Source organism: Pseudopodoces humilis, chromosome 4 (genome assembly GCF_049639895.1).
Source record: "Pseudopodoces humilis isolate 2021_Gansu_Grassland_sample_001 chromosome 4, ASM4963989v1, whole genome shotgun sequence".
NCBI lineage: Eukaryota > Metazoa > Chordata > Aves > Passeriformes > Paridae > Pseudopodoces > Pseudopodoces humilis.
In genome coordinates, this window is record NC_142203.1 from 18,259,355 (window position 1) to 18,284,009 (window position 24,655).

The 24,655-nt window shown below is 39.3% G+C and overlaps 1 protein-coding gene across 1 annotated transcript in view; it reads right to left on the reverse strand.

Moving 5' to 3' along the window:
- Window positions 1–13,813: 13,813 nt before the first annotated feature.
- The window catches only part of GDA (guanine deaminase), a 31,471-nt gene continuing 20,629 nt past the window's right edge, over window positions 13,814–24,655 (reverse strand). Inside the window, exons 11-14 of the mRNA XM_005530360.3 lie at window positions 24,304–24,450; window positions 21,978–22,096; window positions 21,108–21,135; window positions 13,814–20,383 (exon numbers count right to left, since the gene is read on the reverse strand). Coding sequence (XP_005530417.1) covers window positions 20,313–20,383; window positions 21,108–21,135; window positions 21,978–22,096; window positions 24,304–24,450 — 365 coding nt within the window. The 3' untranslated portion in view covers window positions 13,814–20,312. The remainder of the gene's footprint in view (window positions 20,384–21,107; window positions 21,136–21,977; window positions 22,097–24,303; window positions 24,451–24,655) is intronic.

Sequence of the window (24,655 nt, forward strand, 5' to 3'; positions counted from 1 at the left end):
AGGAGTTGTCTTGTACTTCTCTTTTGTACTAGATAGTAAGATGCAGATGCCAAATTCTTTTTTTTAATGACCATTTCAATGTGTGTTTCTGTTGCAAGCTCATGGCCAGTATTGCAGCAGTGTTGGAAGATGGGCTTTTCAAGTGAGTGTTACTTCAGCTCAAACTGCCTTAGTGAGGTATCTGTCTTCATTAAACCCCCTTGTGGTGCTCTTTCTTTTCTCTCTGTATCCACAACCAGTTCACCAGCATTTATTTCCAAGCAGCAGTAAGCCTGCTTCTCCCAATCTGAGGTTTATTCACTATGGAGAGAAAACAAAAAATAAATGGGATGATTGTATCTACTCTTGCACCTAAGTACAAGCAATGCAGGGTAGACCAGGAGTTGGACTTGGGTAATCCTTGTGAATCCCTTCCAGCTCAGAATATTCTGTGTTTCTCTAATTATTGTGTGATGAGTCTTGGTCCAAGGCAGGTTAGGTCTCAGTTAACTGACGAGGTGTCTGAGGGGGTTGCAGGGTGAAGTGCCTTCCTCTTCATAGGCATTTTACAGGTTACTCATGATCTGTGTCAAGAGAAGGAACTTCCAGAACCCTGCTCCTTTCAAGTTCCCACTGGGATGCCTGTAAGTGCTAAATAACTACCATTGCTCTGATGTTATTTTTGATCCATGCTTTTGGATCAGGTGACATTTCTCAGTTGTCTCACTGTGACTGTGGATCAAGTTCTTCATTTTGTTTGTTTTTTCAATAGTTACATGTGTTTGGGATTATTTTTAAAAATGTTGAGGGAATTGTGTGTGCCACTTAGCAGTGTAGCATGATCTTCTCTATTGGCAGACCAGAGCCATATTTGCTAAATTAACCACCAAGACTGCCGTGTTTCATGAAAATGTTAAAATCCAGGGAAGGAGTTAAAGAGTCACTGCATAGTAGCCAAAGGTACTTGCCTAATTGGACTGAAGACACCTTAGCTGCATGCAGAATCACTAGCTAAGCTGCTGTGCAATGTGGCCGTGTCTGAGCTTATTTTACCCTCCTCTGTGTCCAGCCATCTTCAGCATGGTTTGGTTTGGGCAGGGAAAAATAAGTACTTTTTAAATGCTTTGTATGGGGATTTTACCAGGAGTTAATTTTGATAGAGCAGTGAGCACTATGGGAAGACACTTTAAACTTTTCCTGGTCCCTGTGTTTTTAGAATCTTCCTATTGCTCCTAGATGCCACAATAATTAAATAAAAAAATAATTTTAAAAAAAGGTAAACTTGAAGCCATGATTCAGTATGGGGCCCTGCTCACTGCAGAAGTTTTGTCAGCTTCATGTTTCCACTGCAGTCATATCTCTCAGTCCCTTTATCCTGTGTCTGAAAGGTGTCATTAAATGTTAACTTGGGCCTATTTAGAGATGTTTATTTGGACTTCCCTTTATTGGTTTACTTTCAGATTTCACTGACGGCAGTCTTGACTGGTAGTTAATGGATTTTGTTGCCTGAAAGCCTTTTGGTGGAGATGTTTGTTACCTTGTTGGCATAATCTTGTGAGAGGTGTTGGAAGCAGAAAGTATTTGCCAAGCTATTGTATGGCAAGCATGCAGGTGAAGAAATGTGCCTACAGCTCTGACCTTTCACTTTTGGAGACCTACAATGCCTGTGTCTAGTATTTTTGCCTTTTAAATATATTTTCAAATAATAGCAAAAAAGATAGAAGTCCCACTGTGAATCTTCACGTGGTAGTATGAGTGAGACTGTAGCACAGATCTGAGAAAAAGGAAATCAATTTAATTCACCATCCCTCATTCTTGTACATCTACTCTTTACCATAGCACACATATATATTGTTTAAAACCCACCCAGCCTGTGTCATTTTTTTATTAGGGTTTTCCTTGAGTGGAAAACATTTTTATATTTGATTGAATTTTCTTTAGTGGATCAGTGAGAAGTTAGGTGCACAATGACTGTACCCTGAATTCCCAAGAAAGCTTGTGAAACATTTTGTGCGCAGGACCATTTGATAATGCTTCTGGGAGACCGGATCAGGTTGGGTTTAAATAGGATTAGGCTAAAGTAGATTTTCCTTAGTTGTATTTTAAGTAGCATGGGATTTATGGAGGGAAAGGAGATTTATGACCCTGGAAAAATCTTGATCCCTTTCACTCTGGTTTCAGTCTTCAGAGTGAGACTGAGCTGGTTCCTTTGATTGCTGGATTCATATGATGAATAATACCCATACTGGTTTGCATATTTCTGTTAGAATTCCTAACTGACCTTGTATGACCAAAGTCTTGGATGTTTCGTTGTCAATTCTGTCACCACAGCAGTTCATGAGAAGTTCACTGGGTACTGGGTCTGGTGTGAGGATGGTGCACAGGCAGGCCGGAGAGGTGAGACCACTACACACACTGCTGAGGAATTGTTTCAGTCTCCATGCTGAAACAGTTTGGCTGGGAGCTTCAAGCACAGCAGTGATGCAAAGATTAGCATTTGCCTTTGCAACTTCAAGGTTTGCTAGCGGAGTGTGAGCCAGTCACCTGCAGCTTTACATTTAAGGGGATACTTTTGCTGAAACAAGTTAGTGATTACATGTCTGGACCTCTGACAGTACCAGCAGTTCACTGGCTTCTCAGCAGCATTTTCTAAGCTAGAGTTTGGAAATAGTGATATGTTAGGAAATGGCCTTGAGATTCAAGATTAATTTCACCTCATTTCACCTAAGCGGGTGTGTTTGTCATCTGCTGAGGCTGAGTTCAGTACTGAGTCATTTCTCAGTGTTGTCAAGCCTTCAGTAAACAGAGGCACCCTGCAGATAGCTGCCTTTGGAGGCCAAAGTTTTTATCAGTGAATAGTAACATCAGGACTTTTACTAACTCTGCCCCTGTTTCCTAGAGCCCCTCTGGTGGTGGGTAAGGGTTGCTGTCCCAGGTGCACACAGGGAAGGACAAAGCACAGAAGGGGTCGGCAAGGACACAGTCCTGCAGGTTTGGCTCCAGCTGTGCCATATTACCTACCAGACCATTGCCACCAGCTGCTTGACTGTCTCTACAGCGCCAGTGTTACCCTAACTTGTGCAATTTCTTCCTGATTTGTTTTTGGTCAAGTGACCCAAGTTAAGAAGCCACGTTTTAAAGAGCAGTGTCACAGATCTCAGAGAGGGTGGGTGGGTTATGCTTCCAGAAGCAGAGATACAACATCTAGGAATGCCCCAAGCACCGACTAATGCCATCTCTCAAGAGGAGTGCAACGTCTGGACTTCTAAGCTTCCTCTGGCTGGGAAAAGCAGCAGTGCCATGTCCTTGACCCAGCTCTCCTTGCCTCTTCAAGTGTCACTGTGGCATACCTGCTTTCCCCAAGCTCCAGAGTGGTCATCAGGGAGGGTCAGGGGAGGAGCAGCACCCCCTTGGCTGGGGCCTGAACAGGTACTACTCAAGACACAGCTCCACTATATCATGTTGGTGGGCAAAACCAGGTGAAGCCTAGAGTTGCCATTTCTATATTTGCCTTACAGCAAATACTGCCCCAAAAGATCTGTGAACTCTGGTATGCTTCTCTGGAGGCTAAAATCCACCCAGCAACACACTTGGTCCTCATCAGGCTATTAAAATTCTTCAGTCACTGGCACTTCAGCTCAGGAAACAATTGTGTCACACCAATGCCAAACAAGAAAAGCACCAATTGGCAAGAATACCCATATACTTCTGCTGCCTTACCCTCACTCTAACTTAACTCCTGCACAAGCTTTGAATGGCCTTTTCTCTTTCATTTCATCCCCACTTGTGACAGCACTTAAACAGTCTGAAGTAAACATGTCTGATTTTCTTAAAGCAGTTCACATAATTTGAGAAGCTGATCTGTGTGTATGTGTTGTTTTTTAATTGTGGTAAAAGGTTATGCCAAGAACATATCTTTACAGACTTGATTAGTACTGAAGAAAGTAAGTTAATATATGCACAGCCTGCAGTATGAGTAGTATGCTGGTGTGGGCTACAAATTGAGAACTATTTTTAGAAAAGCTGAAAGCAAGAATGCCACAATAGACTGCAAATCCTAGCAGTCAGGGTAACTTCCACTTCTTTTTCTTCTAAATATGCTTATTTTTAGGGAATGTTTTACTAACATCAGTTATGTTGCTAGCTTCCATTTGGGTTGTTCTTAACACAATTTAGTTAGGTGGAGTACCGACAAAAGTACTGTTTGAAATCTCTTGTTTTCCCAAACCTCATCACTGAGTTTTTAAAAAGTCTGTTGTTCAAACACACCTGCTTGCTGCACAGCTCTGTTCTAGGCAACAGCTGCACCTGAAAATTCCCAGTCCTCTGAAAGCTGTATGTAGAGAAGGAAAACGTTTTGTTCAGAGATGCATGCTTTTGTGTTTCAAAACCTTTGGTGTGTGCAGGGTTTACATCCATGAACACACTTCATAGCTTTTTTTTTCCTACTTAAAGGAAATTCTCAGCCCACAAATGTAGAAACACAACCAACTCAGGAGTTTGATTGAGCTTAACATAACCAGTGGCTAGCCAGTCTTCACTGTGCCTCAGTTTCCCTCTGGCATGTCTGAAAGTGAGTCACAAAAATCAGCTGCAGAGAAAGGGTGTCCAGGACAGCCCATCAGGGTCTCCCTGCTGCGGGTTGAGCCCTGGCACTGCCATCCCCATGTAAGCAGGAGTCCCAGCTGTCATGTCTCTCCAGAGCCCAGTTTGGGCCACCTGTGTCGCTGCAGCAGCCCCAGGCTGGCTGGCAGGGCTGCAGGGGTCCCAGCTGGACCTGCTGCAGCACCAACCCCAGCCCACGCCATCCCTGCAACACGTCCTGGCACCGCCACAAACCTCTCTCTTCAGTGACTCAGCCAGCTAAATAACAACCTTTTTTTCCTCCTCCTCCCTGGGTACTTAAAAGGAATTTCAATATAAGGAAATTGCTTTTAGAAAAATACTGAAATAAAATAAACTAACTGGTGCCTTAAGGCTCCCCTTTCCCAAGGCTAAAAACTAAAGGTGAAACGACCCCATTTTTTTCAATTAAAGAAGTTGTCAGTCACACTGGCTAGTCCCAGAGCAAAGTTCCAGGAACAAGTAAATATTTTAGGCAGGTGTGTTTTTTTAATCTGTGCTGATAGTGCCAAGCTGAGGCACAATCAGATCACTTTGACCATGTACTGCTCAGCACCAGAGCTCAGAAGGACTTTGAGTAGGCCAGAGCATGGTGCCCTGGGGCTGTCTATGGCACAGCACCGCTGTGATGATGGATCTGCAGTTTCAGCAGTATGGGGATGCAGTCAGCTGCCAGGCCCTGCCAAGGGCACCATGGAGGGGGTGAGTGCTTACACCCAACATACTGCCTCTGCTGGTCCCCAGGTTGCTGGGACAAGGCACTATCAGGTGGAGAAGATGCTCCAAGTCACCAGGCAGAGCTGAGCCTGCTAGAGGGGAGGACAGCACCTCCTCCACCACCATTGCTCCAGCATGAGCATTCTCATACCCCCACACTCATTGCAAGTGCCAGGGATGACTGAGTTTCAACAAGAGACACTGACTTCACTTTACCTATGGTCAGAGGCAAGGCACAACAGTGCCACAACAGCTTGCACAAAGCCCTGCAAGCGGCCATGTGGATCATCCAGTGAGGGTGTTTTGTGCTTCAAGTCCCTTTTTTGATTTTCAGATGTTTTTCCTTTAATAACAAGGAAGTTTTAATGCCTGAAGTATGGTTGTTCTTTATAGGGCCTCTTTGTGAATTTTGGCCATGTCTGTTCTGACTTGTGAGAGAAGGGGGAATACTTTTTCCCCTGGTTTATGATTTTATAAAGATTTGCAACATGGAATTTTATAATGACTGTAACAGGAGATAAGAGCGTTTGTTCTGTTTTTATGACAATATGATAAAATGTTAAAATAGGAGCCTCAAAGTCCAGTATACAATGTTGAGGCCATGGTTGCTTCAAGCTACTCACGCTCTGCATTGTGAATAGACCAAGCAAAATGCAGAGAGGAGTGTGGGAGCTATTTATGTCAGCAGGAGACACCACGTAATTCATTCTCATACTTAATTTTCTCTAATTATTAGTATGGATTTTTGTAGGCAGTGGAATAATCTGCTTATCAAATACCACTTTGAAATACATTAGCTCTGCCTTGTTCTGAAGTTAAACATGTAGCGATTTAGTCAGCTCAGTGAGTCACAATTCCAATAAATGCAAAAGACAGCTCAGTGCATTTAGCACTAATATCACAGTTAACACTTCAGAAGCCTGCCCAAGTAACAGAACACCCAAAACAATTATATAGACATTTTTAGTAACCAGGGTGTAGTGTTTACTCAACAGGCAAGAATTCTCTTTATAAAAATCTTCACATGCTGTTGAAAGTGGAAGTGGTTGGTTAAATTATGCCTGCAGAAAGGTTTAATTCTTCCAAAGCAGCACAAACTTTTCAGAGGGGAACAGTACAATGCACAAACTTTTCAGAGGGGAACAGTACAATGCAATTGTTCAACATCTAGCAGAGCAAGATGCTTAGACCTTTGCAAGCAGTCAGCACTGCCCTCCTTTGCTCCAGAGAGGGGCAGAGCTGGCAGGTTCCTCAAGGCCCAAGGAAGGTGCTCACCATTGTACCAGGGAAGCCACAGTGTCCATCTGATTTCTCCTGGCCTCTGCCAAAGGCATAAAAAGCAAAGGGCCTATGCTGTTGTTCTTACCCTCTACAGTAAAAGAATGACTACGCGTTTTTAAAAGGCTGTTGTTATTATGAACTAATTCTTGGTAATGTCTAATACCTTGGTTTTGTGACCTTATTCCAAGAGAAGGCCAGCTGAAATTTTCATGGTCTTTTTCATGTTGAGGTTGCATGGTAACCTCAGGAAACAACTCACAAATTCTTATCCTTGCTATTAGTAATATCATATAGTTCATCCATCCATCCATCACACATTTGCCACCACAGTATCTGAATTTTATCCAGACAATTTAAAAAAAAAGATGTTTCTGAGTGTTCATGTGAATAACAGAAGTGAGTTTGAATATATGATCCAAAAGGATATTTTGCACTTTGTGCATCCAGTTGCAGCAAGCTTTAAATTCGCTGAGGTCAGAACTCAAGCATGTCTGTAGTTTGGCGCAAATTTTTAAACTTGTCCCAGAATGTAAATTTCTGCTAGTGCTTACAGAATGCACATCAACAGGAACACATAAAACATCTCCAAAAGGAGATAGCACACCCAGAGCAACACTGTAACCAGCTAAACTGCCTGTTCCCCTCATGTCCTTACTAGAAGTGCAACATTCCATATTCTGAATGTACTCCTGTTCTGTCTGAAATAATTTATTTAAAGAATTAGGTTTTACATACACAAGGGCCAATGGGGAGAAGGAAATACCCTTCTCTTCCTTATCTCCCTTCCTTCTTAGCCCTGTCATATAGTTTCTGCTACCCTCTTTACATACCACACTGCACGTTTGTACAGGAAGGAGGAAAATGTGGAAACTTGACACTGTAAATCAGTCTTGGATCAAAGGAAGGATTTTAGCTCCACAACATTTTTTTTTAAAGTCTGGTGAATCCTGAGTCTGACACCATCTTCCAGCAATTCCCAGATCAGCATGTCTATCAGCCTTTAGCATGGAGAAACAAGATATTTTAATGGCTTCAGGCAAATGCCAGCCTGTTTGGCCCTTGCAAAATGTGCAAAATGTTCTGCTGCTTCCAGGTCTATGAAATAGTCTGGTTTTTTGGGGGGATAGGCAGTACTGGCAGCTCCTCCTTGTTTTCTGAGAAACCAGTCCAGTCATGTGTCATTTACTGTCCAGCCCTAATCTTTCTGTGTCAAACCAAATTACAAAATAAATACATGAAGACACCCTTTTGATAAATTGAACCAAAAATATAAGGAACACAAAATATTCTTAGTCTTTCTTGAAACCATTTTTAAGGACAGTGATGCTAGTCAAAAAGGTGACACTATATAGTTCACTAGAGCTTGCAGTTTGGGAATCAGGGATGTGTTTAGGCAGCCAGCAAAACAAACAGAAGAAAGGACTGTGCCACCCAACAAAAAATGAACAGATGGGATTCACAGTTGCTGGATCTTGCAAAGAGCAAAAAATCTGAATGTATCAGAAAGGGACTAGACAAACTAAAGAGCTAAAACCAACTTCTCTAATGCAGTGTTGAGTTAAATGTATATGATTTGCTGGGTGAAAGCAGGGGAGTCTGCAAAGGAAGGCTTGTTGTGTGTCCTGCTTTCCTCCTCCATATCCTTAATATTCATTAACCTTACTAGAAACATGACAGTTTTGCTAGATGGATGTCACAGTGGGGTTCTGAGACCTGTCTTTCCTGGTTCGGCCAGGTCAAGCGTGGTAGAGTAAATCAGGACGGGTACGATGGAGTCCCCAAAGATAGATTTTAATGTTCACAGAGACCACACAGTCAGAGGGGTTGCATCCAAAGACCCAGGGGTGTGGTGAGCTTCACAATGTGTATCTGAGGGCAGAGAACCAATCCCCAATCCAATAGGGACATGACCTATTGTGGAATGACTCCATCAATATCCCTCTAGCACCCACCTCCCAAGGCTTCAGGTTTATTCCCTCTGTGTTAGGAACCTGGTCCAAGGTTTTACCTATCTCAGCTAATTCAGTTCCCACAGATAGACCTTTGGTCTGACCCAGCTCTGTGCCTTTCACATCCTTGCCTTGTGAGTAGTGCAGTTATCCCTGCAGAGGACATACAGTGAGGAGAGGGTGGTGTGTCATATAGATGTATCCGCTGTCCATGTGAAGAATATAATACTTTTAGCAACTCTGGAATTCTTGTGCCCACTCCCTTTGCTGTATTTTATTTTTTTTTCCCAAATCAATTATTTTTAATACATCAGAAAGTTATGGGTTTCTTTGGTCTGAAGGGTTATCAGTGGGATGGCTGAAGACTTCTGTGAATCCACAGAATGGACATAATGTAGGAGAAAGAACTGCTCAAGCCAGATTGATGCCTATTTAGTCCCACAACAGTTTAATATTCCCAGCAGAATTTACAGATAACATTTTCCAGGATAATTTTTTTTTATTTTATTTTATTTTTTGGCAGTGGTTGGCTATAAGAAGTTTAGAAAAGTGAAGCAGTAGAGACAGTGGTGTACTCTTTGAGAGGGATTGTTTAGATTAGATTGAAACCTATGATGATGATGACAGGCTGAGTGGGTAAAGATCAGGGGAAGGTCAGCAGAGTGGATGTCCTGGTGGCCTCTTACAGATAACTGCATTATTCATTAAGCAAGGATGTGAAAGGCACTGAGCTGGGTCATACCTAGCCAGGATGAATAGACAGATGATTCATTCTACAGGAGGTTGGGAGAAATCTCACAAGTGTCACCCTTGCACTCATGGGGGATCTCAACTTGACGGATATCAGCTGGTAGTTTTGAAAATGAGAGGTCCATCCTGAATCTCATGACTCAGAAATATGGTGTCCCCTTTTGCATCCTTACTTTTTTTATGTCTCTTAGTAAATAATTCTAAATCAGTTCTTATCTGATTTTACTCTGTATGTTTCACCCATGTAGTATGTAATGCAGAGAATCTTGCCATTGAACTTTGTTAAACTGTGCTTCTGGAAATTTATATTAAAATTGTTTTTTAATACCTATGACAGTGATTCTTCAAGTGATCTAATCCACTTATTTGTGACAACTTCTTTTTTCATCACCTTAAAAGTACATCTTCTTTCTTCTCACTCAGCAGCAAACATCTTTTTGGAAAAAATTACCAGGCACTTTAATTTAAATCAAATCACTTTTTGCAGGAAAGATCTAGAAAATAGTGGAGAGGGTTAGCTGCAAGCACAAGCACCCATGTCCACAGCTTCCTGTCCTGGAAGGAGCTATTGTTGAAGCCTGGCACAGATCCTGCAGCCACCTGTGATGTGCTGTCACACAGTCATGTGTGGCTGGGACAAGGTAAGGCACTGTAAGGTGGTACCACCTTCATTTCATGCTTGCACAGGCTGTAGCCCTCAGCATTGCAGCCTGTGTAAATGTGCACTTTGGACAACAACCAACAGGTAACTCCACAGATCCTGGAGGGTGTGTGTTGCTGGGGGTTTCTGTTATTGTTGCAGTGATTTTATAAATGCAATTTTCATGGCCCAAACAACAAAGTGTTTCTTTGGCCAGGTCGTGTCCTCTTCTCCAGAGCAGATTTCATTACTACAAGAAGTCTAGAGGACTTTTTTAATTGAAAATTTATATGGCATTGAGGGCAAAAGTATGAAATGGTGGTGGTTATTGTAGGGCAACAACTGCAAATTGCATGCAAGCAGTTGCTCCTCTAGGTGATGGACTGTGCTTCAGAGGTGAGAAGGGCTCACAAAAAGTGGTGAAACACAATACTTTGAAGGGGCATTCTCAGAGGGCCGTGGTTTACCAGGGGATTCAGACGACTGTAGTTATCCTGCCAGCCAGCCTTGAGGAGTCATGCTCCAAGGGAAGAGGGAGAAAGCTTCTACAGGGATAGGGAAGAGCAGCACAGCCAAGCACTGCCCTCCACCCACCTCCCTGAGCTACTTCCACTGGTATGAAACACCTCTGTAAGATAAAGCCAAGGAAGTCTTGTAGGAAAAAGCTGAACACATTTTTTTCCTCTCCTGCTGTTCTTCTCATTATTACTTTTGCTCTTTCTTTCCTTTTTACCTTTCCTTTTTACCTTTCCTTTTTACCTTTCCTTTTTACCTTTCCTTTTTACCTTTCCTTTTTACCTTTCCTTTTTACCTTTCCTTTTTACCTTTCCTTTTTACCTTTCCTTTTTACCTTTCCTTTTTACCTTTCCTTTTTACCTTTCCTTTTCACCTTTCCTTTTCACCTTTCCTTTTCACCTTTCCTTTTCACCTTTCCTTTTCACCTTTCCTTTTCACCTTTCCTTTTCACCTTTCCTTTTCACCTTTCCTTTTCACCTTTCCTTTTCACCTTTCCTTTTCACCTTTCCTTTTCACCTTTCCTTTTCACCTTTCCTTTTCACCTTTCCTTTTCACCTTTCCTTTTCTCCTTTCCTTTTCACCTTTCCTTTTCACCTTTCCTTTTCATCTTTCCTTTTCACCTTTCCTTTTCACCTTTCCTTTTCACCTTTCCTTTTCACCTTTCCTTTCCTTTCCTTTCCTTTCCTTTCCTTTCCTTTCCTTTCCTTTCCTTTCCTTTCCTTTCCTTTCCTTTCCTTTCCTTTCCTTTCCTTTCCTTTCCTTTCCTTTCCTTTCCTTTCCTTTCCTTTCCTTTCCTTTCCTTTCCTTTCCTTTCCTTTCCTTTCCTTTCCTTTCCTTTCCTTTCCTTTCCTTTCCTTTCCTTTCCTTTCCTTTCCTTTCCTTTCCTTTCTGCACCTTTTAAAGAGAGGAAAAGTTGAAGTGCAGGAGTTTATGAAGGTAGCTCATGCTGACTCACCTGGTCTCAGTTCCACATCAGCACCTACAGCCAGAAGGGGCAGCTGCTACAGAACAGCAGCAGCTCCCAAAACAGGCAGGGGTGCAGCTGAGAGCTGTCTGTGCACATAAACTGCATTGAGATGGCTTTTGTTTCAGAAGAATTGCAAATGCAGAAATTTGGATTTAATTTGACAGTTTGTGACGTCATTGAGATGAGGATGCACCCGTGATGGGATCTCCCTGCTCTCCAACAGGCTTTCTGGGAAAATCTGGGATGCTTCTGTAGGCTAGGTGAGCAAGGGGTGTCAAAGCAACCTCCCAAATTGTTAGCACGGGATTCATCACAGCACTACGCTTAAGGGAACAAGACCCATAATAAACTGAGACACTGAGTGATTAGCACGTGCACAGTGTTATGTTGCTGATACATACTGTGCCTGAAACAATTCTAATCCTGGCCACTCAAACCAGCTCTGTGTTACAGTGTTACACTGAGACATTCAGCCCCAAGGGTGGGTGCACGATGAAGATGTGAGACATGGCCTCATGGGTGCCTCAGACACCTCTCTCTGACTTGGATAGGCCAGAGCAGAGGATTGCAACTTGTCAATTCTTTATAGGTTTACACTTACAAAATCTGTGAATCTCTCTTTCTGTAACAGCATCTGCTGCACACACTCCAAACTCTTCTCTTCTTCCTGTTACCCCTCGAAGCAGTGGATTTTGTATAACAATATTGGAAATGCCCAGATGCAGCCCCTCGGCTGGGGTAGGGAGGATTGCTCAGCACTGGCTGCTGTGTCCTGCAAGACAGTGCTCATCTCATGTGGCACATCGTTTGCTGTTTCACAAGTCATAAAAATACAACAATGGGGATTCCTTCTTACAAACAAAAGGCCAGGGAGTAATTTTTAGAGCACTGAGAGAATACAGTGAGCATTAATGCCACCCTTAGCTAGCTGGAATTGATATTCTGTATGAATTATCAGACAAGTTGGGTTTCTGACAGCTGTGAACTTTCACCAGTATGCTGGGAGGTGAGATTGGTTCAAGCAGGGGCTGAGATGAAAACGTACCTACTGTTTAATACTTTCAGTTTCTAAGAAGAAAAATACTTCTATACTTTGAGATGTTACAACTAAGACAAAATATAAAAGGAAGCTCATATTTCAGCTTGACTTCATGGCTTTTATGCCATATTTTTAAGGTAATTCCTAATGCCCGTATTTAATTAAAAATAATGAAAGAATACAGTCACATACTTTGAAAGGAAGACTGCTGATTACAGAGTAAAAGCATAGGGCAAGAACCTGCATTTTGCATTTTAACTATGAACTGCAAACCCATCAAGCTGAAATATAAGTGATCCAGTATCTGATCTCAAACCAAGAAAATTTTTTGTTTTCTGCTTTACAGTCATGGGAGAAGACTGCTAAATTCATGTTGATAAAGAGTTCAGGATTATTCAGTGACTTTTTGGGGGAATTGCAAACTCTGTTTTCACTTGTACAAACTGTGCCTGCATCAACTCATTGTAGTGAAAGAGGTAATTATATACTGAGATTTACTGAGAGCATGCCAAAGGCTCTCAGATTTTCAAACTGACTTGGAAACCCTTTATACCATAAGAACTCTGCTTGCATCTGGGTCTCATACTGTTTTAAACAGGTAATTCTCAACAAAGTACTCCAGTGAAATACTGCAAAAGCATTTCTTAATGGTGTTTTTAAAAGGTAAAGTGTCAAGTAGCAGAATTCCCATTCTGAAAGCCTAAATGGGCCCTCCTATTGAGAACAGTAGTCTATAAAGAAGTTGTTTTCATTTTCTTTTCTCTGCTGGTTGATGAAAATACAGAACAGCTTTATTTCTCTTGTACAAAATTTTGAGCAAGTTGGTGACAGCTTGCCCATAATTCTCAACATTTCAGTATACAATTCCTCAGTGTGTAATTAGTGGTCCTCTTATGGCAGTTTTTGATTTAAGAAAATCCACTTCTGGTGCGTTTCAGAGCTGCTTAGACTGGGGACATTTTTATGCCTAAGCTTTGAAAATTAAGAAAGCGAAAAAACACGTATGTGTGAAGAAACACGAAGAGATCTTTTGTTAAGCAGAAGAAGCAATCATTTCAGCACAGTGTACTTCAACACAAAAGAAATAAAGTAGTTACTGAAGCACTGACTTCGATTTATGAGGCAAACAAATCTGGTAACAAAGATATATCAAAACCTATAAGAACTTTGAAATGAGCCCCTAAAATAACATTGTACTTACTAAACAGATTTTGCAAACTCCAGTGATGGGGTTTGCCCAGGTTCCTCAGAGAACAGGGTGTGTTGCTGTGTATTTAGGCCTTCATTGTTTATAAGTTAGCTTGTCAGCTTTCTCTCTCTTCTCAAAAGTCAAATACAGAAAGAGACAAGGGTTGGTGTAAACACAAGGCCTCTTTATTTTGTTTCAACAGTACATGACTTCCTATTTAGCATGACCAAAACCAAGCAGAACAGTGGTAATCGCATATACCATTTCTCCTAATACATTGTTCTTCTGTGAAACTGCACAAGTACAAAAGGAAGGATAAATTCAACAACATTAACTCCAGTTAGGCATTTTCACATGAACCAGAGCTTATGCACAACAGGTGACAAGCCAACAAATCAGCATCAGAAAAACTTACTCCAGCAAGATGTGAATTCTCTCTTGGGGAAAGAAAATTTGTCATGAAGCAAGGGGCACAAATATCCTCAGGTAAGTAGCACATGCTAATGCTTTCTGAAAGCTTTATCAGTAGAAGTTGTTAGAGGAGAACACAACTCAGCTCCAAAGCCACAAGGCCAGACAGGATGCAGTTTACAGCCTTCAGTTGCCAACAAAACTGCCTCACAGTTTATGTCTTAGCATTGACTGAGTTCAATTCTTACGAGTTGACTCAAGTCATTAAGCTAAATCTTTGAGCCTAAGAGCTGTGCAAACATAACAACAGCTACCTGGTAAGATAAATATTTTGTGTTGAAGCATTAGGCAGGCTGGCTTAAGATTGCCCTTTATCCTTATCCTTCTCCCAGCTCCACTCCTTTAGCATAGTTATTTTCAAACTAAGTCTGTGAGAAACCACAAATCAGTGCCAGAATTAAAGCTAATACACACTTCTGAGTCATGACAGGGTAAAGCGAGGGTCTAGGCATTCAGAAGTGACTGCCTCTGCAAAAGCCACAAGGGACCTTTTTGTTGGAGCACACAGATACTGGGCATTTTCTAAGAAAGAATTTACACTGAAGTTTCCAGGAAACTGCCTCCCAAAAACACTTCTCAACCTTTCCACAGAAACTAACAGTTCTATTAACTTTAAAAAACAGATTGTTGTTAATGTTGATGATGTCCTTTTGGCTTCCCAAGAATGGTATTTGTTGATTTTGTGGTTACCCTTTTGCATACCATACGGATGTCATTGACTGGTTTCTCTGTTGAGAGAAGCACGAGTTGTTGCACATATAGTGCAAGGGCTTAAAACCCCCACAGCTTTAAGCCAAAGTCCTAGTATCTAGAAGTTCAGTACTAGATATATGATTGTGTAATTTAAAATGTGCTGTGGTCTCAGCAATGAGCTTAATTTCTAAACAATCTGATATTTAAAAGAGTTTGTATTCAGTCACTTCAGTCACACCAGACTCTGTCCTGTGCTGGGCTCAGTTATCACTGCATGACAAGGCACATGACAGGGAATGATGTCTGGGGCATGCAGGAGCAGAAATTCTCCACTGGGACCAGACTAAGTCAGCCTCTGCTCTGGCCAGTGTTTCACAGGACAGGTGTCGATAAAAAATAATATGCCCCTATATGATATTTCTTCTGCAGCTGTTACAGGTACTTTTGATTTAAATCTCGGAGCAGAGGTCTAGAAGTTATCAAGAGTTACATAATTATGCCATGAGCAGGTATTTGGGCTTGTATTATTAAGCATGTAAGCAATTGCTTTGGAAACCTGGTCAGGTTTTGGACCTCAATGACTTTTAGAAGGAATGATATCCATGATCTAATAGAATATTACCTGAGAATGTATCTTTTTTTCTGAGCATTTCACACCTAAAATTTCACAGACACGCCATCTTCTTTTTATGAGTTCCTCTATCTATCTCCCTTCTACTTTGCAGTATTTTGTATTCTGCTACCCATCTTTTGAAATGTCTTCTACAATTCATTTTTTCCCTGTCCTTGGGAACAGTGCTATGCAGGGCCAGGAGCTGGACATGATGATCCCTGAGGATCCCTTCCAACTCAGCTTACTCTGTGACTCTAAACTATAATTTTACAGGTGAGTTTACTCCTAACACATACCGGGCTGCATGGTTTATTCATGAAAATCCAGAGCTTTAAAAGATGTCCACCTTATCATCTGTTATTGATTGTTCCTTGGAAAGGCTAAAAATAATATTTTTAAACAGCTTGTTTGACTAATGACATTAGTACCTTTTCCTTTTAAAACTGGGATATTCTTTGAAAGAACTTGGGTTTTTTTGTTTTTCAAGACTTAAGCATCATTTTTAATTTAATAATCAAGAATAACTGTGTTCTCTTTTGCTCCATAAAACTGTAGATATTCAACAATAATATCTTTTGCTAACTTACATTGCATTATCTAATTATATTTTAAAAATTATATTTATCTGCACTTATTTTTACTTTAAATGTTACTAATCATAAAACCATTATAATTTTTTCTATTCATGAGTGTATAATCAGGCCCAGACTTTTAGACAGGGTAATTTTCAAGTTCCCTTTTCTTAAAGAAAGCCAGCTTACTGAAAATTTCAGTACAGTGAAAAAATACACATTTGTTTCCCCTACAAAACTTTAAGATTGCACAAAAATACAGCATAAATATAAACATTAGGCCAAGGCAACATTTTAAAGTGCAGAACTCCACTTGCCACACATGAATAATTCAAATAATGCTGCATAATGCATAGGCAATTCTTACTAGTATTTCAAAACCTAAAGTGACACAATGAGATCAACATATAACAGTAATTCAAATACATTCTATTTATAATAAATAAGTGCTCAACTGACCACAGAACACAGTAAGCATATTGTCCCAACAAGCAAGCTCTACACAAATACCCTTTATTTTTCCTGTTCTCTGAATGGTGTGCTACCATTGAACATAAAGACATATTAAGAAAGAAAGATCTCGTCCACCATCTGGTAAGAGAACTTGTGGGGAGAGACATCTGGAATTGCATGTACATTTTTCCAGAGGTTTTATCTTAAATCAGTCAACTTATACTGTCACATGTGTCAATTTATACTGACTGAAAAATATTCCTTTATTTTCTTCCACATACTCATATCCCCTTAGTGTTCAGTTGTTTCATTTTAGGGTCTGGGGTTTTTTGGTGGGGTTTTTTTTGTGTTTTTTTTTTTCTTCTTTGGAGGGGGTGGTGTTGGGGAAAAGGGAGGAAGGTAGAAGAAGGTTGTTTCAATTTGTATTCTGCTGCTAAGTTCTGTGATGGGATGAGGACAGAGGGGAATAGCTCAAGTTTTAGCCTCCATTAGCATTTTGGTTTGAGACAATAGTGCTGTTCTAAATTCCCAGTCATTCTCCTTTATTGAACCTTAGTTCAGTTTTCAGGGTGGTTTTGGTATACAAGAATTAAGCTTGTTTTGGAGGAAACTACACTGTAGGCTCAGCTGCCTTCCAAATATACTCCAGTCTCTAAAAGAGACTCTAAGAACCTGAGCCCATTACTTGGCCTGCTTCAAAGTGCATATGCAGTAGGGGCATCTGTCCAAGGAAGCAGAATATATGTAGTCTTGAGCTTCTTATAGTGTAGATGTGTAAGTCTCAGCAGTAACTGCTTTCATCCACCCCCACCAAAACAAACATCTTGGCAATCTACAGGCACAGAGTCTCAAGGACCATAACTTCACAGTGGGATCTTTAGTGTTCCTTAGTGAGTCATTTTCCCTAAATTACTTCAGAGAATTCTGATTACTACGTTCTTCGTCTGATCTAAAACCTTAAATTTTTCTGTGCATGAGCCATCTTCCACTAAACAAGCTTTTGCCTCAAATGACCCCACCGAACTTTTCTTGCAGCACATTTTTTCTCCATTCAGTTCTACTTACAAGTTGCCGTCAAAAGAGCCTCAGTTTATTTGTTATATGAATTCCTCCACTGGCCTCCTCAAACATCAGATTGAGACTCCTTTATCCCTAAACACCTCAGCATTCAATGTAATGCTATCCATTTTGGGCCTCACTCCTCCTGGTCTTGAGCACTGCAGAGTGCTGGAGGCAGCCCATGGCACTACCTGCAGGCAGAAATTCCTCCCCTAGCTGAGGTTCTTAAAAAAGATCATTTTCTGTTGCTATGTCTGGGTAATGTCTGGATACTAGACATTAAAAAAGCTATAATCAAAAGGTGAGTTCCTACCTTATCCTTGAATTTTAACAAAACTGCTAATGACCCATTAAAAAAATACAGATACAAAGCTCACAGGCAGCAATATTCATAGAGAGTCCCTTTGTAACTGGGCCAGCAGTGTAGTCCTGAACTTGTTAAAAGTTTTAGTGTGTTCTCATATTGCAAATAAGCAACCTGTCCACCCCCAAAAGAATTTTAAGAAGAAATGTTGAATCCCTTTCTTAAAAACACCACAAAATAATGGGAAAACAATTAAGTCAGAGACAGTTAAGACTACCACTAAAATAAAAGCATTGATTTAATTCATAGCTCTGGAGGCAAAGAAGTAGGGCACTAGCATACATTGTACACAAGTCTGTGTGATCTTTCTCCACCACAGGAAGGCCAAAGCTGAAAATCATATAATTCCCTAAAAATAGTTTCAAACAGTAACTGGGAGGATTAAAACATGTGTCTCACAGTTCTTTGGTTTTGAAATGTGAAATTTGGTCAATTAAATTCATGTCAAAATTCATGAGAAAAAATGTCCCTGAATCAGGAAACCAAGTTAAAGAGCTGAATGGTTGTTATTTGCTGAACAAGTGTGCTACTGCGTAGGTGATTGGGACACATGAAAAACATAATGGTTGAGAAAACACCCTGATGGAATGTGTAAATCTTAATCCTTAGATCTTGACTCCTAAAGCCTTAGAAGTCTTTGGACATAATGGGTAGGAAGGCTGTACCTCGGCAAGCAGCGGCACAGTGCAGCAGCCTGAAAGATACCTGAGCGAACTCTCAGTGAGCGGCTGCGTCCAGGCGATGTCTGCAAGACACCTGCTGGTTATTCCCCGCTGTTTGGTACGGCCCCTCAGCTTCAGCAAAAAAACCACAATGAACAGACTGTACTGCTGTAGGTGCCCAAATTAGCTGTTACGTTTTTCCTTGACTCTGTGCTGTCTCATGTAAGCATAATCATAACAATACATAAGCTCTAAAAATCAGCTTTTAAAATCAGAACATTATGAATGGCATTGGGCCGAGCACTCTCTCTGAAGTAGACATGAAGTGAAACTTTGGTGCAGTGACCTCCCTTGTTTTGTGAACAGAGGTAAGTCCTATATCCCCAGGCAGTGAGATAAAAGTGCGAAAAAAGGCTTAGTGAAATCAAAGAAGTTTGAAGCAGGCCTTAAAACCATGTTTACAGTATCTAAATACAATATTGGTCTCTAATGACCCTGAAATTAAAGCTTACATTCTTTGTGTTGCAAAAACATAATAGAGAAACAAGAAGAAATCCCCTCATCAAACAAATCTTACTAAAAAATAAAAAAATAATAAAAATAAAAATAAAAATAAAAATAAAAATAAAAATAAAAATAAAAATAAAAATAAAAATAAAAATAAAAATAAAAATAAAAATAAAAATAAGGAGGAAAATATGCCTTTTTAGGAAAGGAAGTCACTCAGATTTCCAAAAAAAAAGGGCATATTTTTAAACTGGAATCCTGTAATTGAACAGGGCTGGATTTATGGCTGCCACATTGAAAAATGCAAAGAGCACAGTAAAGCTAAGCTGCTTTTTTCAGTGTTGATTTTCACCTCAAGTCAAAGGTGGTAATGGCCAGAAAGAGACCTTTTCTCTTGGAAATTTTTTAAATGCACTCATTTCCCTTACAGAAAGAAGAAGGGATATCATATCATCCTGTCTGAACAGTCAGGAGCAAATGAGTTTGGGAAGATTCTGCAGGATGCTGAACTAGATGAAGCTTTCCCTCTAGTCCAGAAAACCCTCTTAATTTGTTTGCCATTGTGTAGCCTGCAGAGATATCTTAGTGCCTGCTTCTAATTTAACAGAAGTTTCATTTAGCCATCACTCAGATCAAGCTAATTCAATGGAGTGTCTGGCTACAAATGACAATTCTAAATTCTTTAATAAGGACCCTTATTTATTTATTTATAAACACACAATTCTTACTTAACTCCTCTTCAAAAATAATGTTTTAAATTAAATTTTTTTTAAAAGAGCTCCTAGGAAAAACTGAAAACTCCATTCCCCAAAATGACACTGATTTCTTCATACTTGATGATAATATTATGGAAATTGCATTCTTCCATGATATTTATTACCTGCAAAATCAATTTACAAGCAGTGGGGTTTTTTTTTATTCCTATAGACAATGAACATCTCATCGTTCCACATAATGCTTCCTATACTATTATTAAACACAGCAGCAGGTGTCCTCTTTAAATAAATTATTTATCAGATCCCCTATCAATGCACAAATGCTATTTTTTACAAAGAAATTTAAATAGCCATTTCCTCTAGAACTATTTTGGTAGTAATTTCGGTAAAGTAATTCTCGAAAGGTCTAACAAAATTTTCAATGCTTGCAAGTTTTATAACATTATCCAAAAGTAAGGTGTCATTCCTTATGACCAGGCACTGTGTTTAATCAACCTTTTCCGAATCAGATGCAGAATGATCAGCAGAGTATTTTGCAAAAGTAAAATGGATTTATACAGAGCTTGAAAAAGGAACCACTTGCTTTCCAGCCACATACACTTCAGAAATATTCCGGTCATCGCCTGAAATAACATGGTCAAACAAGAGATTTACACATAAATACAAACACTGTTTTAATAAATGAAAATTATGCAGTCCACAAAAACAGTTTTAGAACACATTATTTGTAGCAACCATTTCCTAGAACTAAGAAAGCCCATTTGGAGAGAAATAGTCAGGGATACCACAAAGACCAATAAATGTTTAACATCCCATGTTTTTTTTTTAAAAAATAAACATAGCATTCAACAGCTGCAATAGTGTCATGGATTTTCTGCACATTCAGTAGATCCAAACCCCAAAATGTTATGTATCTGTACAGAAAATTATTTGTTGCACAGTATCAGAACTGTCTGGGGAACCAGCCAGCAAGAAAGTTGGTGTGACCCAGACAGATCCTCAGAAAGGCAAAAGTCTCGTTAGAGCATGACACATTATGGCCAGAGCTGCACCAGGCACCTCAACATCACAACACAGCAGCAGCACAGCCCTGGTCTGGACACTGCATTATTTGTATTATTTACAAATAATTATAAACCAGTTTTTATTTATTAATGCAAAATATTAATACCAATTATTAGAGACATTTTAATGTTCATATAAGAGTTGAATAAATATATTTAATTACTGCAAAGAAATGTATACTTACTTATATAAAAATAAACTTATTATTAACCCCCACATTAATTTACACAACATTTGATGTAGGAAATGAGAATTCAGCTTGAATTGAAAATCAAAACATACCTAGATACAGGAACTTCTGGAGAGTGTCCTATAAAAAATGGGAGAAAACAAATTCAGAAAGCAATATCTGCAGTCCTGAATCATAATCATTTGGAACTTGAAAGAACTGATAAAAACAGTTCTCCTAAATATTCCCAGTAACACTGATATCAAAACTTAACATACATAATGTACTTTTTGAAAATAAGGCAAAACTTTAAGTGTTTGTCAAGTGCTAAAGACCAATAATTTAGCTTAAAAAGTCTCAATTTAAACTTAAAAATAATAATTTTTATAGAACTGGAATTGTTTCCAGGCAGTCTGGCCACATTTATAAATTCAGGTAACTGCTCTTAATTGTCTTATTTAGTCAGAGAACGTTTTTGAATGAGAAGCTATTTCCATACCATAAGACCAACATAAAAACTGTGCTTTTAACTCAAATTAGCCATCTTGAGTGCTTGCCTCATTTTGTAACAGCAATGTAGAAAAGGCAACCTAACCTTTCTCTGAGAACAGGTTGCCATTTTTCAGTCTGAACTCTAAGCATTGACTAAAATTAAATTGCTTTTTCTTGTCTGCCATTTGTCACTGCAAATAGATAACTGTAACTTATCTTGGGCTAATAAAACATGTATTAGAAATATTACATGCATTTTTCTCATGGTGTTATGGCAGTCACTGGGATAAGCAAGGTTCTGAAGAAAAAAAACAAATATGGAAATATTTGAAATATATGAAATATGTCTAGGCTGAAGCACAGACAGCAGTGTTGTTGTACACCCAATTCTTGTCACCAGAATCAAGAGACATTTTCTGTCTGTATCATGGACCTTCTCCACATCATTCCCCCATTTTTTTTTTTTTGATCATGAATCCTGTTCTGATTACCTCAAAATCATCAGCAGAGAATAAGTCAAAAGGGCTATCTGAAGCCTTCGTGTTGATTAGCAGTGCATCAAATTCTTTCCCCACCTCAAAGTTTCCAATCACATCATCTAATCCTAGAGCTGAGGAAGAAAACAAGTTCATAAACATGTCTTCAGGACCAGCCTCCTTCTACCATTTAGAAGTACCTGGCAACTTACTTGAAATATTCATAAGACAAACAAAAACTTAAATGATTATGAGGAAAAACCCAAAACCAAATTGAATAGTGAGTATGTTATCACCTGAGCTCTTCAGAGACTTAAGAAACAATAGGTTATATTGCAAATACATTCAAACTCCAAATGAAGCAATGAAATTAAGTCAGAGAAACAGTAAAGCATATTATAGCACTCACCTTGCTAAGGCAGTATTAGACTGCATTTTTAAAAAAAGTTTAAGCAATTTTGAAAGGTTGTATAAGCCTATTTCAATAGTAATATATAGTAATATGATAATGAAAGAGGTGTCCAGTGAGTAATTGCAATTAGAAGGAACAAAGAACAATATGGTGTGGAAAAATAATTATAGCCAGTCTGAAGGTCTCATACCCATCTGTAAGGCTTGGTTGGCTTGTGGTCTGTTATTTAGCTTTATTTTTTCAAAGTTTCATTACATCTATAAGTTCTCAGGTCCACATGCCCTGAAAACCTAAAAAATTCATCTTGGTGCTTGCTATATATTATGGTGCTTGCAAGTGCTTAGAATACTTAAAGAGAAGCCTTTGTGCCTCTTTAGAAATAAATTAGAACTTGTAGAAAGTATCAGTGAATAAAATTAATTTTTCCAGTACTCTGAAATTCAGTTATCAAAGAACGTATCTGCAAATATTTTGTTCATTTGTTTTCAGATTGATCTAATAAAGGAACTTCAGTCTTCATTGAAGTTTGTGAGTGACAAGAATATCACAATATATTAAAGACATTTAAACTCTCACAAATGATGAAATATTTTGATTACCTACTAGTTTCAACTAAAATGATCTCATGTTCCTTCAGGTTTATGAGCAGAATGCAATTTTTAGACTAAACACAAGAGGGTGACAAGTGCTTAGAAGTCTTAACAAAGCAAATGATTCCCACAAAATAATCACATTTAAATTTCTGCTACCGAAATTCTCCCTTTCAGTATCCAGGCTACTGAAATCTTGTAAAAGTAATTTATATTCTACCCTTAAAAGTGATTCAGTAAGGATAAAACAGCTTAAAATCAATATACAAAATTAACACTTTATTAAGAAAAACCTAATATAGAAAAAGCACAAGAGAAGCTGGGAAGGGAAACCACATAAGAGTTTGGGATTTTTGTAAGTCTTCCTTTCTGTGTCTTGGTTTATTCTCACACTTTGTGGAACAGTATATATTGCAGGAAAAAGAACACTTTGTGTTCCCTACTCATCTTCTGTCTTCTCTATTTCCCCCATTACACTCTCCAGGAATTCAAACACAGTCCTTAGAAGACCTGTTTGATGACATTTTCACTACATCTTTTAAGCTTCCATTAATAATTCCCAATGGAGCTTTTTGACAGCTACAGACATGTTACACTGTGAAGATTTGGGACCAATGCTTAAGAAGGCAGTGAGCTCATTTCTGCTAACTGAAACAATAGATTTCCACTTATGTGTGGATTTCCTCTCTGCTAAATCATACCAGTTCCACTAAAACTTTTTTAATGGTATCTATTTCTATGTGCACACTGATCATAACAAAACTAGCTCTCCAAAACTGGATAACACATACACTATATGACTGTATTCTGCAGATGCAACTGTGTTTTGGACAACCATGGTGAAAAGCCTGTTTACACTTTCTGCTTTTCCCTGAGTGAGGAGTGATTTGCATGATGTTTTGATTTGCAACAAACTGCCTCATTTACAGCTCAAAAAGCACAAGCAAAATTAGAAACCGATGACAAATAGAATGCATGATTTTACAGTAATTGCAGTTTTTCTTCTATGTGATGGCTGCTGAGAAAACAAATTTCCAGCTGGTACATTAAATAGACAAGCACTTATAGCCTTATGACTAAGAATTCTGAGGATCTTTCCAAAGCAAATGTACAACCCTGGAAAGCCATTAAGATTTTGTTATTAAACTCTCAGCATTAATAGAGTACACTTCTCTGAAAAGCCTAGTATGGGTATGAGAAACTGAAGGATTATCTCTGCCCACCAGTTAGATCCCATTCTGGCACCAGAAAATCTGTGAATCTCCCATGAAGACAGGGAGACATATAATCAAAAAGAGTTGTAGCCCTCTGTGTGCACACCAAATAATCTTCTTCTTACCTTGGCTTCCTCCCAGAGTGGCCAGCTGAAAAGCTTCTTCAAGAGTTAGTCCTGTTTCATTCACTTTATTGATCTGAAGGCTATTAGATGCCATCATTGTTTTCCTTATAGCATCAAGCATAGAAGCTGAATATCCACCAGCAACATCTAGAAGGGATCAGACTCTTAGAAACAAGCTTTGGGTATAATTCTCTATGTTAAATTTCTATAAGCTTTAATTCAAACTTGTGAAAGACATATGTGGTAAATCCAACAAGTTCTCCTGCTAAGCAATGTCTCTGGAGGCATAAATTCCCAATAAAGGTGCTGTCACACACAGTCAGGTGAATAGAACACAACACAAAAGCAGAAG